Here is a 19455-nt window from a genome sequence, read left to right as displayed (position 1 = left end):
TAAACTGAAAAGCTTCTGTACAGCTAAGGAGACAATAACCAAAGCAAAGAGACAACCTACACAATGGGAAAAGATATTTGCATATTTTCAATCAGACAAAAGCTTGATAACTAGGATCTATAGAGAACTCAAATTAATCCACATGAAAAAAGCCAACAATCCCATGTATCAATGGGCAAGAGACATGAATAGAACCTTCTCTAAAGATAACAGATGAATGGCTAACAAACACATGAAAAAATGTTCATCATCTCCATATATTAGAGAAATGCAAATCAAAACAACCCTGAGATATCATCTAACCCCAGTGAGAATGGCCCACATCACAAAATCTCAAGACTGCACATGCTGGCGTGTATGTGGAGAGAAGGGAACACTTTTACACTGCTGGTGGGACTGCAAACTAGTACAACCTTTCTGGAAGGAAGTATGGAGAAACCTCAAAGCACTCAAGCTAGACCTCCCATTTGATCCTGCAATCCCATTACTGGGCATCTACTCAGAAGGAAATAAATCCTTCTATCATAAGGACACTTGTACTAGACTGTTTATTGCAGCTCAATTTACAATCGCCAAAATGTGGAAACAGCCTAAATGCCCACCAACCCAGGAATGGATTAACAAGCTGTGGTATATGTATACCATGGAATACTATTCAGCCATTAAAAAAAATGGAGAGTTTACATCCTTTGTATTAACCTGGATGGAAATGGAAGACATTATTCTTAGTAAAGTATCACAAGAATGGAGAAGCATGAATTCTATGTACTTAATTTTGATATGAGGACAATTAATGACAATTAAGGTTATGGAGGGGGAAGCAGAAAGAGGGACGGAGGGAGGGGGTGGGGCCTTGGTGTGTGTCACACTTTATGGGGGCAAGACATGATTGCAAGAGGGACTTTAGCTAACAATTGCAATCAGTGTAACCTGGCTTATTGTACCCTCAATGAATCTGCAACAATTAAAAGAAAAGAAATCATTCCTTGCATCTTCTCAGACCATCATGGAATAAAAGTGAACTCAATAACAACAGGAACCTGCATACCCTTACAAAAACATGGAAGCTAAAAAATTTTATACTGAAGGATAGATGGGTTATAGACGAAATTCAGAAGGAAATCACGAAATTTTTGGAACAAAACAACAATCAAGACACGAATTACCAGAACCTCTGGGATGCTGCAAAGGCAGTCCTAAGAGGGAAATTTATAGAACTGCAAGCCTTCCTCAAGAAAACGGAAAGACAGCAAGTTAATAACTTAACAGGACATCTCAAGCAACTGGAGAAGGAAGAACACTACAACCCCAAACTCAGCAGAAGAAAAGAAATAACCAAAATAAGAGCAGAAATAAATGAAATTGAAAACAAAAGAATTACACAACAGATCCATAAATCAAAAAGTTGGTTTTCTGAAAGGGTCATTAAAATAGATAACCCTTTGGCCAATCTAACCAGGAAAAAAAGAGTAAAATCTCTAATTTCATCAATCAGAAATGGTAACGATGAAATAACAACAGACCCCTCAGAAATTCAAAACATCCTTAACCAATACTACAAGAAACTCTACTCTTAGTAAATGTGGAATTTAAATGTCTTAGCAAAATAACTAAGAAAATGCCAGGAAGGCTACGTTAACCAGTGTGATAAAAATGTGTCAAAGGGTATATGAAACCAGTGTATGGTGCCCCATGATCACATTAATGTACACAGCTATGATTTAATAAAAAGAAAAAAAGAAAGAAACTCTACTCTCAGAAATATGATAACGTGAAAGAAATCTACCAATACCTGGAGTACACCAGCTATCAAGACTTAGCCAGAATGAAGTGAAAATGTTGAACAGCCCTATATCAAGTTCTGAAATAGCATCAACTATACAAAATCTCCCTAAAAAGAAGAGCCCAGGACCAGATGGCTTTACGTCAGAATTCTACCAAACCTTTAAAGAAGAACTAGTACCTATATTACTAAACCTCTTTCAAAATATAGAAAAAGAAGGAATATTACCAACACATTCTACAAAGCAAACATCACCTTGATCCCCAAACAAGGGAAAGGCCCAACAAGAAAAGAAAATCATAGACCAGTATCACTAATGAATATTGAGGCTAAAATACTCAATAAGATCCTAACAAACAGAATCCAACAACACATCAAAAAAATTATACACCGCGACCAAGTGGGATTTATCCCAGGGTCTCAAGGCTGGTTCAATATACGTAAATCTATAAATGTAATTCAACACATAAACAAACTAAAAAATAAGGACCATATGATTCTTTCAATTGATGCAGAAAAACCTGTTGATAATATCCAGCATCCCTTCATGATCAGAACACTTAAGAAAATTGGTATAGAAGGGACATTCCTTAAACTAACAGAGACCATCTACAGCAAACCCACAGCCAATATCATACTGAATGAAGTTTAATTGAAATCATTTCCACTTATGTCAGGAACTAGGCAAGGTTGCACATTGTCTTCTTTGATCTTTAACATTGCAGTGGAAGTTTTAGCCATTGCAATGAGGGAAGAAAAGACGATCAAGGGTATCCACATAGGGTCAGAAGAGATAAAACTTTCACTCTTCGCAGATGATATGATCGTGTATCTGGAAAACATCAGGGATTCTACTACGAAACTTTTAGAAGTATCAAAGAATACAGCAATGTCTCAGGCTACAAAATCAACTCCCATAAATCTGTAGCCTTTACATATACCAACGATAACCAAGCCGAAAATACAGTCAAGGACTCTATTCCTTTCACAGTAGTGCCAAAGAAGATAAAATATTTGGGAGTATACCTAACAAAGAACGTGAAAGATCTCTAAAAAGAGAACTATGAAACTTTAAGAAAAGAAATAGCTGAAGATGTTAACAAATGGAAAAACATACCATGCTCATGGCTGGGAAGAATCAACATTGTTAAAACATCTATACTACCCAAAGCAATATATAATTTTAATGCAATTCCTATTAAAGCTCCATCATATTTTAAAGACCTTGAAAAAATAATACTTCATTTTATATGGAATTAGAAAAAAATCCTGAATAGCCAAATCATTACTCAGCAAGAAAAACACAACAGGAGGAATCAGGCTACCAGACCTGAGACTGTACTATAAATCCATACTGATCAAAACAGCATGGTATTGGCACAAAAACAGAGAAGTAGATGTCTGGAACAGAATAGAGAACCAAGAGATGAATCCAGCTACTTACTGTTATTTGTTCTTTGACAAGCCAATTAAAAACATTCAGTGGGAAAAAGATTCCCTATTTAACAAATGGTGCTGGGTGAACAGGCTGGCAACCTATAGAAGATTGAAACTGGACCCACACCTTTCACCATTTACTAAGATAGACTCTCACTGGATTAAAGATTTAAACTTAAGACATGAAACTATAGAAGTACATGAAACTATAAAAGTGCAGGGAAAACTCTTGAAGGAATCGGCCTGGGTGAATATTTTATGAGGAGGACTCCCCAGGCAATTGAAGCATTATCAAAAATACACTACTGGGACCTGATCAAACTAAAAAGCTTCTGCAAAACCAAGAACACAGTAAGTAAAGCAAGCAGACAGCCCTCAGAATGGGAGAAAATATTTGCAGGTTATACCTCTGATAAAGGTCTGATAACCAGAATCCACAGAGAACTCAAACGTATTAGCAAGAAAAGAATACGTGATCCCATCTCAGGGTGGGCAAGGGACTTGAAGAGAAACTTCTCTAAAGAAGACAGATGCACGATCTACAAACACATGAAAAAAAGCACATCATCCTTAATCATCAGAGAAATGCAAATCAAAACTACTCTGAGATATCACCTAACCCCAGTAAGAGTAGCCCACATAACAAAATCCCAAAACCAGAGATGTTGGCGTGGATGTGGAGAAAAGGGCACACCTCTACACTGCTGGTGGGAATGCTCACTAATACGTTCCTTCTGGAAGGATGTTTGGAGAATACTTAGAGACCTAAAAATAGACCTGCCATTCAATCTTTCTATTCCTTTACTAGGTTTATACCCAGAAGACCAAAAATCACAATATAACAAAGACATCTGTACCAGAATGTTTACTGCAGCCCAACTCATAATTGCTAAGTCATGGAAGAAGCCCAAGTGCCCTTCGATCCACAAATGGACTAGCAAATTCCATACATGTATACCATGGAATATTATGCAGCCTTAAAGAAAGATGGAGACTTTACCTCTTTCATGTTTATATGGATGGAGCTGGAACATATTCTTCTTAGCAAAGTATCTCAGGAATGAAAGAAAATGTATCCAATGTACTCAGCCCTACTATGAAGCTAAATTATAGCTTTCACATGATGGCTATAATCCAACTATAGCACAAGACCATGAGGAAAGGGCCAAGGAATGGGAAGGGAGGGGGCAGATTAGGGTGGAGGAAGGGTAATGGGTGGGGCCACACCTGTGGTGCATCTTAGAATGGGTACAGGTGAAACTTACTAAAGGCAGAATACAAATGTCTACATACAATAACTAAGAAAATGCCATGAAGGCTATGTTGAACAGTTTGATGAGAATACTTCAGATTGTGTATGAAACCAGCACATTGTACCCCTTGATTGCACTAATGTACAAAGCTATGATTTAACAATAAAAAATAAATAAATAAAAAAGAAAAAAGGAAGAAAAAAAAGGAGAGGCTTTTCTTTTAAGGAAAAGTGCTTGAATTGAAGGATTGAGGAAGATCTTTGGAGACTTAATAGTTTTTAAAATATGAAAATCAGGCATAAAATGACAAGAAAACTATAGACAATATTCCTTAAGAAAAAATATGCAAAAATCTTTAGCAAAACATTAGTAAATAAAATCCAGCAATACCTAAAAATAATGTGATATAATGGCCAAGTGGTGTTTACCTCAGGACAGCAAAGTGAGTTTAACATTTGAAAATCAGTCAGTGTAATTCATTGTAAATAAAGAATAAAAGACAAAAATGGTATGATCTTCTCAATAGGAACAAAGGGAAAGAATTTTGATAAAATTCAATGTCTGCTTATGATAGAAACTTTCAACACACTAGGGATAAAGGAAAACTTCTACAACTTGATAAAGGCTAGTATAATTTAATGGTGAAAGATTGATTTAGTTCTTCACCTAAGATTGGAAACAAGACAAAGATATACATTCCCACCACTTTTATGCAACATTTTACTGGATAATTTAGTGCACAAGAGAAGAAAGCATGGGGGGGGACATGAGTAGGCAGGTCTCAGGCAAGCAAACTTATAGCAAGAAGCAATCTTTCTTTATTCATGGAAAGGATGATTCAGTAGGAAAAAAGAAATCCCTACAAGAAGCCATTAAAACTAATTAAGTTTTGCAGTTTAGAAAAGTTTCAGGATCAATATATAAAAACAACTATATTTTTATATGTAAGAAGTAAATATTTAGTGAACTAAATTTAAACAGTAATCCATTTATTTTGCAATTTTTTTAAGTTTTAAAAATTTCTCTCTGTATATAATATGTATATATGTATATGTGCGTATATGTATATACACATATATAGAACCATATATAAAAAATATGTTTGTGTGTGTATATATATATATATATACACACACACATATATATATATATATATTTTTTTTTTTTCCAGAGACAAGATCTCACTCTATTGCCCAGGCTCGACCAGTGGAGCTATTAAAGCTAACTGCAGCCTCAAACTCTTGGACTCAAGTTTATTCTTCCTATCTAGCTTCCAACATAGCTGCAACTACTGACATTTGCCACCATCTCTGAATAATTTTTTTTTTCTGGAGATGGAGTCTTGCTGTGTTATCTAGGCTGCTCTCTAACTCCTGACCTCAAGCTATCCTCCCTCCCTGGATTCCCAAATTGCTAGGATTATAGGTGTGAGCCATTGTGCCCAGCCCACTGCCATTTTTAATATTATCAAAAATAAAAAGAAATTTTGAGGGCTAAGTTTAGTAAATTATATAAGACCTATAGATTTAGAAGTATAAAACATTGTTATGAGAAATGATAGGAAACCTATAAATAGATATATAAACTATGATTATAGATTGGAAGATTCAATATTAAGATACTAGTTCTCTCCATATGGATCTATACCTTCATTACTACATATAATCTCAATCAATATTCTTGCATGGCTTATTTTGGGGAGAGAAATTGAGAAACTAATTCTGAAATTCCTTGAGGCATGCAAAAAATCTGTAATAGCCTTTTTTTTTTTTTTTTTTTTTTTGAGAAAGAACATAGAGGGCTTATACAAGTTGATTTTAAGATTTTGTTTTACGATTCATTATCAGGGCCTGCCCCTGCGGGCAAGTGCTCGTGGCATCTTGAGAAGAGAAAGGGGTGTCAGACGAAGAAACGAATGGCGTGTCAAGTTTTGTAGGAAGAGAGGGAAGAGCGAAGTTGGCGGATCTGGCCACCATTGCTCACGACTCCTGTGACGTCCAGTGGCAGAGGCCAAAGGGATTTCTGGGGCAGCCTCGAGGGAAAGAATCCGGCGCACGGGGTCTATAGACGTTACTCTAAATATAGCACTTGTGGCGTTTGAAATTATCTTACTTTCTTCTCTTAACGATTATTTTAATATTTTGTCTCTTGATTGCCCTTTCATATAACATAAGCCCAGTAAGGCCAGAGACTTTAATTCCTGGTAACCCCTGCGCCCTGAAATAACGCTGAATTAACCTGCTCACAAGTGAGGAATAATAACCAGCTGTGAAACGCCAGCAATAACAGCCAGACGTTTATTAGAATTTTACTGTGCCAGGTACTACATTTTACTTGGATTATCTCATTTTTCAGAATAGCTTTGAAGCATACATTACTACAATGCCTGTTTTTCAGGTGCTTGCTGTGCTTTCTCCCTGTGATTTTCTGAACCAATAACCTGAAGACCCAAGCTCTTCATATGCAAAAATGTTTTGTATCAGGTGCATCTGATGCATTTATCTCAGGATAGAAGGAGTGTCCCCTGAGATAACAACAACAAAAATCGAGATAAAGAGAGGAGGAACTAGAATGAGATTCATATGCTGTCCCTGCCTACTCCTTCCAGGGCAGAATGTGGAATGGAGCCTTGGAGAATTTGCAGTCTGTTCTCATTTTAGTCAGAGTTTCTGACTTAGGAGGTTGATGGGGCGGCCCTTAAATTTGCATTTCTAACAAATTCTGGGGTGATGTTTCAAATAGGTCCAAGCAGAGAGGCTACTTCATAGAGATTTCTGCCACTGCATACAAAGGAAGCCATAGACATCCCCAACCCTCAAACTCCAAACCAAAACACTGAAAACTGAACACCAGAGTGGACAAAGAATATTTCAGAATTTCTGTGGGAATCAGTGACTCAAAGACCTGACATCCTAGCCCTCATCTTGGCATCTTGGAAATCATCCCAGTCTGGATTTAGTTCTGGGGGAAGGGAGAAAGGTTCCCGTTGATAAGATTATTGTCACTGCAGCTAAATGGAGGCATTAAGTAGAAATGAGTCTCAGTTACACAAAAAAAATTCTATTTGTCACATATTTTAGTTTGTAAACTGAAACTCATTCCTACTACAGTATTATCTGTGAGCATTACATAGTAACCATAAGGTACTCATCATTTTAAGCTAAGTATTATGAAGAGTCTCACTTTACTCAAAGATTGTGAGATTTTATTCATTAACATTTTTATTTAGTGGCTATAGTTGTCAAGGACAAAGCTGGGGGAACTAGAAAACATTGCCCTGCCTGGCATTATAACCTTACTAGGTGGTAAGTTCCTTTAGGGCAGGGTCAATACATTTCCTTTGACTCCCTCACCTAGTCACTAGCATACATGGTGCTTGTGCTTAGTAGGTGCTCAGTAAATGTTTGTGGAATGAATATATTATGAATAAAATATATGCTGAGGAAAAAAAAAAGATTTTGTTTTACACTGTAGTAATCAGTAGAATGTCTTGGATTTCATGTTTATGTTTACTTGCCTTTCTAAAAAGTGATCAGGATAATTCAGTGTGGGTCTGGATAGACTTTTTAACAGATGTGTTTGGGACACCAGGTTTTGATATGGAAAAATGAATTCAACACTTACTTCAGGCCATGAGCAACAATGGATTTAAAATCTATACCCATCCTGAATATAAAAACTAAAACTGAAACTTTTAGAAGAAGTCATGAGTAAATCTTTGTGACTTTGGGTTAGACAGAGTTTTATTAGACAGAACACAAACCAGAAAAAATAAATCTATAAATTGAACACAAACCAGAAAAAAATAAATCTATAAACTGTACCACTCCAAAGTTAATAACCTCTGTTCTTTGAAAAGATTCTCCCCACCACAATGGGCAAAATATTTGAATAAATACTTCACAAAAGATGTATGTTTGGCCAATAAGCAATTGAAGAATTGCTCAATATCAATAATCATCCAAGAAATTATATCCAAACCACAATGAGATATTACCACATACTCATCAGAATGACCGAAATTAGAAAAGCTTACTGATGGTACTTAGTGCTGGTGAGAATATGCGGTAATTGGAATACTCCTACCTTGCTGCTAAGAATATATAATAGTAAAATCACTTTGAAAAGCAACTTGCCAGTTTTATTTTTAGAAGACTCCCTGTCATATAAACCAACAAATGTACTCGCTGGTGTTTTCTTAAGAGAAACGAAAACTTGTATATGCACAAAAGATGTGTATAGGGAATGCTCATAGATGCTTAGTATCAACAGTGCAAAACTGGAAATAACACACCAGTCCATACACAAATGAATAGATAGAATTATGGTATATATGTAGAACTGAATATTATTTGGCAATTTTAAAAGGAGGAAATACTAGTATATGCAATGCATAGATGAATCTCAAAAGTATGCTGAAGAAAAAAATATCTAAACCCAAATGAATACAAGTCTGTCAGATCCTCTCTTACACACGTGGATAAAGCCCTCACAGAGCCAAGCAGCTGTGGCAGATGTCCTCTCTGTGTGTGCCTGACAGGAGATGCTGGTTCTGAACCGAGTTGTGTCATCACAACTACGGAAATCTACACTGTGGTGGTAAGATGGAAATAACCAATTCAGTGAGTAACAGGGTCAGTGAGTGTCAGAGGGACTGCTCTGTAAAGAGCAATACACACAATTGACAGAACACGGTGTTCCTAAGGGTGTTGCATTGTGTGTGCAACCAATACAAATTCAACATGTATCATGAAAGGCTCATATCGACTGCCCTAAACAAGGTTTCCAATCTTAAAACTGTTCTCAGAACGGGAATACCCACTGATGGTAGAGCACGTCAGTTTACTATATCAATGGCACACTATCAGTTTGCTAATCAGAAAGAAGCAGAACGTATGTTTGAAGTCTCAGTAAGGTAAATATTCTCTATAGAGTGGGAGATAAAACCTAAAAGACTGAGGGATTCAAAGGTTACATCTGAGATAGGACACAAGTTACATGAGTAGATTCACAAGGACGCTATGCCGCTTGTCACTACTGTACTGATGTGTTCCCTTAGCACATACCCATGAATGGGGTTGGGGGCTTGCACTGGCTGATGGAAGAGGAATGACTTGTTTCATGGGTGAGATAGTTCATTATGTGAATGCAACCACAAAGGGGCTGGCCACTGTTCAATTGTCCCGCTTGGCAGTGGCCTTATAAAATAACATTGAGAGCAAGGTTCTCAGTAGACTGAGTATTAGGCTGGTCACTCTCTTTATTCTGAGTATTCATTTTATGTAAGAAAAGATATGGTTTAAAATAAGAATATATGGACAATGGCAAGTGGCTCATCTGTTTAATCTTGAAAGAAAAAAGATTGAAAGACTGCAGATAGTAAGGTTTGAGGGACAGATGGGCAAATGGATTGAGCACATATCAAGGCAGTCTCTATGAGCCTTTCATGATACATGTTGAATTTGTATTGGTTGCACACGCAATGCAACACCCTTAGGAACACCGTGTTCTGTCAATTGTGTGTATTGCTCTTTACAGAGCAGTCACTCTGACACTCACTGACCCCGTCACTCACTAAATTGATTATTTCCATCTTACCACCACAGTCTGTATTTCCATAAGCCTCATAGTGACGACACAACTCGGTTCAGAACCAGCATCTACTGTAGTTAAGAACCAGTTAGACCAGATGACCTTGGCAGGCTCTGTCATGGACCACCTCAGTGCTGATACAATGAGTTTCTGAAAGGAAGGGTCAGGCTAAGCAGAGCTGGAGACTCTGTATGGATCTAACATTATGAGCTTCCTCACAGTAAAGATATTCTACCTACAGTATTATTGAAGCTGAATGTTCAACCTGTTAGCAACAGAAACTAATTATGTGCACCCCTGATATGTCACTATCTCTGCAGGGGTCTCACAAATGGCTTAGTGGCAAGTTGATTGCATTGAAACCCTCTATGATAGAAGAAGTATCAATTGGTTTTGACAGTGAATGACAGACTTGGAGGATATGGATTTGCCTTTGCTGCCTGCAGGCATGGAAGCTGAGTCACTATCTTAGCTCTTATGTGGTAGAGTACGGGGGATCCATCAACAAAGAACCTTGCCTAATATTTTTTCAGATCAGTGAGCTCATTTTATAGCAAAGGGGCTCTGGCAGCAAACACATGACCATGTGGTCCTTGGATCCCACTACTCCGTGGCCATTAAGTAGGACGCATGTGACCAACAAACTACTGGGAGAGTACTGTTTCGTCTACAAGGGCTAGGTGTGGAATCCTATTTAAGTATTAGCTATGTCTGCCATCTGTTCCTTGGAGGCTCCTTATGCCAGGAGCCTATCCGGGAAAGAAAGGAATCACTACACTGCCGGGTGTAACTGACCTGATCAGAGGGAGCAGGGCTGTTAGGACACAAAAGAGGGTAAGGCAAGAATCAGTCTATCCCCCCTGTGCCTCTTGGTTTTCTGCTGGCCAATTTTTAAGGGCAACCATACCAGGGCAGCTTGAGAGTGACTGTGGTCTCAGACCCTTCAGTGATGAAGTTCTGTGTCACCCTTAGCTAAGACGCCCAGAACAGCAGAAGAACTAGGGGAATGTGACGGAAATCTCGAATGGGAAGATGTAGAGCAGAGGGTGGTATGTTACCCTAGGATGACACCGAATAAAGGAAAAGCTCTTCTTGGAGGGGGAACTTCCTGCAAGAAGTAAACCCATCCTAGTGGCACAGAGATGAGACTGCTGTGCCTGGGGTGGTGGGCTGCCCACGTCCTTTCTCAGGATTGATGGTGCATTTGCCCAGTGATATGTTCCTCTGTAAGCATCACCCTCAGCCTAAAGAAAACGCCTTGCCGGGCGGCGCCTGTGGCTCAGTGAGTAGGGCGCCAGCCCCATATGCCGAGGGTGGCGGGTTCAAACCCAGCCCCGGCCAAACTGCAACCAAAAAATAGCCGGGCGTTGTGGCGGGCGCCTGTAGTCCCAGCTACTCGGGAGGCTGAGGCAAGAGAATCGCATAAGCCCAAGAGTGAAGAGGTTGCTGTGAGCCGTGTGACGCCATGGCACTCTACCGGAGGACGGTACAGTGAGACTCTGTCTCTACAAAAAAAAAAAGAAAATGCCTTGCCAAAAGCTACATCCCCTCTTTGGGATTAGTTCACAGTCAGTGTCTGGTTGGTGAAGGGACACAAAGACCTCAGACCCTTGCCTTGAGTCAGAGTCGCTATAAATGGCATTGAGTTCCAGAACTCCAGCTGAAACCTCACTCACAAATGAATCGCAGTCCAGCTTATCCTTCCACCTTCATTCACTTGCAGGCATTGTTACCGAGGGACCTGCTCCCTACCTTACCCGCATACAAATCTCCATCTCAGAGTCTGGTTTTAGGGATCTGAGCAAAGAAACAGAGCATATGGGAGACTGCAATTCCCAGACTCTTATTATGCAATTAGTTAGGGGCACTTGATTAGTTCAGGCCAATAAAAATAAGTTTAGTTGAAGTGTCACTTCCTGCCTGAAACAACACCAAGCCCCAGAAGGAGTCTTTATTCACTCCAGAGTTTGGCTCACTTTTGTCCTAGGTACCACAAAATATACTTGAGTTTTTAATAGTTTTCTATTTACATTTATTTAATTGTATTTACCTGTAACCAAAAGTGAGCAATAAGATTAATCGCCTCATGTTCTTTGGCTTAACTTAGTACCAGAAAATGATTTCTACAGGACAAGAAATTAGTGTTTTTATTTTTCTCTGGGTTGTTCTTTTTTGGATCATAAATAGGGAAGACAGCCTTTTGGTCAGCAACCAATAATTTGCTATTGATCATACCCTTAAGATCAACCTATCCTTGCCAAGACCTTTTTGTGAGCTTGGACTATACCACTTGGTATAAATTATGAGAACACTTGGCCCCACTTAAGCTTGGTTTTACATCAACTGAACTTACCACATGAACTTAATGCCTTTCATTATTCTAGTACACAGAGGTCACCACTCTGAGATTTTATTTTGCAGTCTGGATAATTAATTTGTTCATTCTGTGTACTCAGCATCACACTGTTTTTTTGGAGCAGTGCTACCAAAGCAATAGATTAATTTACATGATACAATGCATTTAGAATGATCATTACCCCATAGAATTGTGATTGCTTGAATTCTAAAGAGAGAGAAGATGTTTTCTCCACTGAGATAAAAAGTTTTCAGTACTGTTTTCCATGGGGAAAAAAGAAAAAAAAGAAAAGAAAAGAAAAATGCATCTAAATTTTTTGAACATCTAAATTTCCTTTTGGAAATTTTAATTTAGTTCTACTGGTTCTAATGAACTATTTTGCTTACTATCCTGGGCAAGTGGATTTGAGCTACAGGGAATAGAAACCTACATAAATATATTTTAAATAAAGGGTATATAGAAATCTGGAAATTTATTGAGGGCAAAGTAGAGATAACTTCACTGGGAAAAGCCACCAGGAGTAAGTTCTTATTTCCTATTTCTCAGAATTGCTCCTATCTTTTCATGCCATTCATACTTCTCTGTCCTCTGTTTTATTTTTATTTTTTTAATCTCTGTACAAATGGCTTCTTACTTTCCCTCATCTATGGACATGGCCATTATGGTGCACCATAAAAAGTCAGCCTAAGCCCCTTGATCTTCAATTTGTTAGCTTAGCTACCCATGGTCCTTCAACCTCACAGATGCAACTGATAGAATTAACTTGGCTCTTGTGAGAACCATAGCCCAGTTGGCGACATGGTAGTCAGGAAGGTGGGTCATAGATTTTTACAAGCTTTCTAAGTTCAGTCCTCCAGCAGTGACATTTTGAGGGCAGCCATGTCCAAATTATGTGTGTTATCCTGATCCAAAATTTGTCAAATTTTCTGGACTCCAGCTATAAAATAAAAATGCTTTTATTAGTCTACAGCTGGTTTAAATGACAGCATTTAATTAAGTTTATGGTGCCAAGTGAGAATCCATGGTGTAGAAAGCATTTAGACTAAGGAATAATATGCAATTTGAAGGTGGGTTAGTATAATAAGATCAGCTGGTGCACAATAAGTGGCTGAATGTTAAAAAATGAATGACAAGCTGTCACAATGGCAGCCATTGACTGCACACAGATATACAAGGGTTGGCCTTTGGTGCAGATACCCATACAAAAATAAGGCACTTCCCTAGCATATGTGATTATTTAATTTGAAATAAATCTACATTTTATAACATAAACATCAGTCGACAAAGACAAATCCAGGATGTGACTCAATTAGAAAGTTTGGTGGATCATTTTTCTCCCTCACTAGCACATTATTGGCAAAATGTACAACTCTGTTAGGGAAATGTCTACAGAATTTCCTGGGCTTTGAACTTCTATTGCTGGGGTGGGGAGGGAGGTGCGGAGATAATTGCCATTCCACAGCAAAAGCAAGTCAACTCTTCTCAAAATCAATAGACAGTGTCAGTACTGTGGGCCTTCCTGTTCCTTATCAGTCTCTAGCATGCTTGCTGCATTTGTAACCAGATTTGTAATATTTTATGGCTTATCTTACTCTGTTGCCTGCTAAATGCACAAGCTATGAGAATTCTGAAGCTGGGTTAAACCAAGGTTTATAATTACAATTAAGAGAGAAAAGAAGGAAACAGAACCAAATCCAAGGCCATCAAAATCTATACAACAGTTATGACATTTTAACTATTTGTAGGTATGTGTACGTCTATCGCTTTTATAATTATCTTTTTTTTTTTTTTTTTTTAGGTAAGTCCCACCAATTCACTTTATTACCATATATGCTACATGCTTAGATTTTCAGTCCTGCACAGCACAGTTACAATGTTTAGGAAAACAGGAGTACCACAACCAGAGATGTTACAGAGTGTACACATTTCTGAAACTGAGAGCCATGATCACGTGTATGGTTTTCTTTAGGAAACAATTCTTGTAGAAAACAACATGGGAATAGAAGTAATTTTTTTTTTTTTTTTGTAGAGACAGAGTCTCACTGTACCGCCCGAGGGTAGAGTGCCGTGGCGTCACACGGCTCACAGCAACCTCCAGCTCTTGGGCTTACGCGATTCTCTTGCCTCAGCCTCCCGAGCAGCTGGGACTACAAGCGCCCGCCACAACGCCCGGCTATTTTTTGGTTGCAGTTTGGCCGGGGCTGGGCTTGAACCCATCACCCTTGGTATATGGGGCCAGCGCCCTACTCACTGAGCCAATTTAAAATGTTCACACATTAAATGCAGGACCGGAACTCCATACTACCATTTAGTATGCTTTGTATTACAGCATATAAAAACTAACCCCCATCTATGGAATGTTAAGCTCATACCCAAGACAGTCAAAGCCTCCCATTAATTCAACATCCCACACTCTTTTCTGGTTGTACCAAAAAATAAACAACCAGCAAATGATTTCACCTCTTAAAAAAAAAACAAAAACAAAAACAATTTACACTTAAAAAATGGGATGAGGTAGGATTCTCTCCTTCTTAAAAATGTTTCTAGAGCTACTAAAAAACTTGCATTTACTAAGTAGTTGATAAAAATATTCCTCTGGATTGTACAAGAAGGGAGACAGGGACCACTGATAAGACATGGTATATGATATTAATCAGACTTGGCTTCTTTCTCTCCTGCTTCCTCAGCGGCTGGATCCTCCTCAGTTTTAGTTTCTCCGTTTTCTGCTGGTAAATCTTTAGTTTCTTGGTCAGCCACTTTGGCCTGCTTTCCCTTTCCTCCTATGTTCCCTTTCAGCTGCACTTTTTTGTCTGAAGATTTATCCCTTGCTGCCGCTTTTGGCTTCGTTTTGACTTTTGCAGGAGAAGGTTTAGCTGACAACCGCGCCCTCCTCTTGGGCTCTTCCTTCCCCACTCCTTCGGCAAAGCTGACCTTCCTCTTGGGCATCTTGGAGGTGGGCAGGGCGTGTGCAGGTTCTGGACTCTGAATTCTATTCTGTTCATCTATGTATTTATTCTTATGCCAGTACAATATTGCCTTGACTAATATTTCTTTGTAGTAAGTTTTGAAATCAAGAAGTCTGACTCCTCTTATTTTTCTCCCCAAGACTGTTCTGGGACCCTTGTGATTCCATGTGAATTTAAAATCAGTTAATATCTGTAGAGAAGTCAGCTGGGATGCTGATGAGAACTGCATTTAAACTATAGATAAGTTGGAGGAGTATTGCCATCTTCACAATGCTAAGTCTTCTGATCCGTGAGCAGGGGATATTTCTCCAATTATTTTAGACCTTTAATTTCTTTCAACTATATTTTGTAATTTTAAGAGTATAAGTTTTGTACTTTTTATCAAACTTGTTTCCAAGTGTTTTGTATATTTTTTATACTATTGGAAAGGAATTATTTTTTGCAAAGGAATCGTTTGTTTTTTTAATTTAATTTTTACATTGTTCATTTCTAGTATAGAATTACAAGTAATTTTTATATATTAACCCTGTGTTCTGCAACCTGGTTGTACTTATTTAATAAGTGTGTGCCTCCCAAAGCTTTTCTATATTTACCATCTCGTTATCTGAGAATAGACACAGTATTACTTTTTCTTTTCCAATTTAGACAAATTTTATTGCCTTATTACAAGTGGAATTTCCAGTCCTGTGTTGAATAAGAGTGGTAGGGGCACACATTTTTTCTTTGTTCCCATATAACAGGGAAAACATGCAATCTATCCTCATTAAGTATGATAGCAGGTGGTGTTTGAAACGACTTTTATCAGATTGAGAACATTCCTTTTCTTTCGATATTGCTGAGAGTTGTTATCCTAGGGGCATGGGATATGGGATCACTTTGTATATTTTTTTTACAACTGTATATAAATCTATAATTATCTTCATAAATTTCATTTAAAGTAAAAATTTCTTAGTTTAAGTAATAGTGCCAAATGTCTCCTTCTCATACATTTCCCCTTATGGCTATTGCTGTGGATTATAAATCGTCATCATAATGATTCCATTCCCTTAAAATCAATATGAACTCTTTTTAAATATTTATGCTAGATTCCACCAAACTTTAAAACTATTAATATGAAATCCTGGCTTGATATGCTTTATCTAGGAATACTGATTATTAATTAAATGCCATATGCTTTTTGATGAAGCTTAACTTTTCAGAAGACAAAGTCAAGATAATTTCTCTAAAGATTAAACAGCAATCCAGTATTTTGCCTCTCCCAAAATTTATGAAAATTCCATGATCATGGATTTATCAATCACTTTTCTCTCTGCGAAGTAATCCTGATTGCCTTTCCTGCTTTCTAGGGGAAAAGAAACTGACATAGGTCCATCGAGCTGATAATTTCATCCTCATTGGCTTTAGCCTTCCTTGTGCAAGAAATAGTCTGTGGTCTCCACTATTCTAATTTTCCTGATGATTTCATAGTGTTCAGTCCACTTTGAAATTAGAAAGAGAATATAACCTGTATATTATGAAAAGACAAGGATCCCAGAGCAAATTTGCCTGGGCCCTAGATTTGTAGAGTCCTTTTAATTCCCTCAGCTTATCAATATGCACTAACCCAGCCCCAGAGCAATGACAATTGTGGGGTAGCTATCTCAAGATAGGGTCCCAAGATCAGCCACTTCCTTTCTAATTTTTCCCCCAGCAACATGGAAATCCTAGGTCTTGAACACCACCAGTAGAATCTGAAGAGATAATTATAATGTAATCTTTCTTTTTCCTTATAACTCTACTCTTGATCTTTTTGACATGATCCTGTTCATATCACTGAAAATTTCACTCTTGGAACTGGGTTCCCATTATCTCATGTCTGAGCATATTTCTATTGTCTTGTTTTCATGCCCAGGAGCAATAGATAAGAGCACGTGAACACCAAAATTATGTATGTATCAGTCATCATGTCATGGTCGAGGCAAAAGCAAAACAATTTTAGAATAAAAAATGGTGAATTCTCATTGATAATCTCTTTAAATAGGTAAGAAAATTATGGGCTGGATCAATACCTCATCTTGGGGAAAAGCCATATAAAGCATGGCAGGGCACCTTTTGTGAGAATCCCATAAATGTAATTGAACATGTATGCTTAATGAGTAAACTCCACCCATACCTATAAGAAATCTTCCATATGACTGTAGAAAATTGAAGTTATCTAAATTTTAAAATTAAGAAAACTGAGGTTAAAGATTATTATATAAATAATTCACAAATAAGTAGTAAACGCCAGAGTGATAATTTGAGCCTACATCTTTCTGATTTTCATGTTTGTGGTCTTTATAGTACATTTTATTGCCAGACTATGGTATACTTATCAAATGAGAAAATAGTTGGATTAAATTAACTGGAACAAATACAAGAAAATGATGAAAACATTGAGGCTAATTAAAAAACATACATATCGCGCGGCGCCTGTGGCTCAGTCGGTAAGGCGCCGGCCCCATATACCGAGGGTGGCGGGTTCAAACCCGGCACCGGCCAAATTGCAACCAAAAAATAGCCGGGTGTTGTGGCGGGCGCCTGTGGTCCCAGCTACTCGGGAGGCTGAGGCAAGAGAATCGCTTAAGCCCAGGAGTTGGAGGTTGCTGTGAGCTGGGTGAGGCCATGGCACTCTACCGAGGGCCATAAAGTGAGACTCTGTCTCTACAAAAAAAAAAAAAAATACATATCTTCACTTTAAAATTTGAATGTACTTTCAAATTATTACAAAAATGTACAATGATGTAAAACAAGTAATTACAATAATAGTGTATTTACTATAACTAAGCTGATTCATTAGGGAAAAAATTACCTTTTAAGAAATGGTGCTGGAAAATTGGATAACAGTATGCAAAATATAAAATGAATTACAGCTTTTACCAATTACCATAGATCAAATATATCCTGAAATGTATCATAAAGCAAAATATAAGAGTTAAAATAACAAAACGTCTAAATGAAAACAAAAGACAAAAAATCCGTGACCTTGAGTTAGGCAAAGACTTCTTAGGACATGGAAAGCACAAACCAAAGTGGAAATTTCATAACTTGGACTACATCAAGTACATAGTAAATGCCAGAGTGATAATTTATTTTATTGCACATAAATTATATCTACATAAACCTACATTTTTATAAAAGTATTTACTTTAAATATACTGTGTTACTTTATAAGTCACAGGTATGCAAAGAAGAAAGCAGTAAAATCCTCCACCTCAAAGAAATATAGTTTAATGATGACTATCTGGATAAACAATAAATACAAAATGATATGTTCAAAGCCATAATAGGGGTATATAGCAGGGTCTGGAGAAACTCTCTATCTGTTTTACCACAAGAAAAAGTATAGAAATCGAGCAAAATGCTTCTAGGAATTTAATATTTGATAAGATGACATTGTGCATATCAATGATGAAAAGATAAATTATTTAATAACAATAAAATAGCTATCCCTTTTGAAATTCTCACAGTGTACAAGGTATTGTTTTCAGTGTTTTCAATGTATAAAAATATTTAATACAAGGAATTCGATAAGACACACATTATTGATATTATCTCTACTTTATACATAGGGAAATTGAAGCACAGAAATGTTAAGTCACTTGCCAAACATCTCACATGAAATCATAAAAATACTTAAAATGAAAAAAATGTTAAAATATCTGAATGGAAAATACATATCTTAGTCATGGCAGAAATTCCAAAAGCCATAACAATTATTGATTGAATTGAATAAAAAGCAAAAAAAAAAACTACCTGTATGACAAAATGCTATGTAGAAAGCTTGCACACAACTGATAAATTAGGAAGAATACTTTTATAAAAAATTCTAAGTATCAAAAGTACCAATTTTCCTTCCCTGTAGGAAAGGCCTACATATCAACAAGAAAATATTTTTTAAAAATGGAAAAAGAATATGAACTTCATTCTGGAAAAAGAAATGGAAAATATCGGGCAGCGCCTGTGGCTCAGCGAGTAGGGCGCCGGCCCCATATGCCCAGGGTGGTGGGTTCAAAACCAGCCCCGGCCAAACTGCAACAACAAAAAAAT

At 37.4% G+C, this 19455-nt stretch overlaps 1 protein-coding gene across 1 annotated transcript; it reads right to left on the bottom strand.

Annotated features, from left to right (window-relative positions):
- Positions 1-14941: 14941 nt before the first annotated feature.
- LOC128579245 (non-histone chromosomal protein HMG-14-like) lies at positions 14942-15367 on the bottom strand. Its single transcript, XM_053581430.1, has one exon. The coding sequence runs from the start codon at positions 15365-15367 to the stop codon at positions 15071-15073; it is 297 nt and encodes a 98-aa protein (XP_053437405.1). The 3' UTR covers positions 14942-15070.
- Positions 15368-19455: the final 4088 nt, after the last annotated feature.

This window comes from Nycticebus coucang, unplaced genomic scaffold, assembly GCF_027406575.1.
Source record: "Nycticebus coucang isolate mNycCou1 unplaced genomic scaffold, mNycCou1.pri scaffold_71, whole genome shotgun sequence".
NCBI lineage: Eukaryota > Metazoa > Chordata > Mammalia > Primates > Lorisidae > Nycticebus > Nycticebus coucang.
Note: the sequence above shows the minus strand (reverse complement) of the source record. Positions and strands in the feature narration are given on the sequence as shown.

Bases quoted from the DNA above. Each gene is read 5' to 3' on its own strand.
- LOC128579245 (XM_053581430.1), bottom strand. From the start codon at position 15,367: ATGCCCAAGAGGAAGGTCAGCTTTGCCGAAGGAGTGGGGAAGGAAGAG.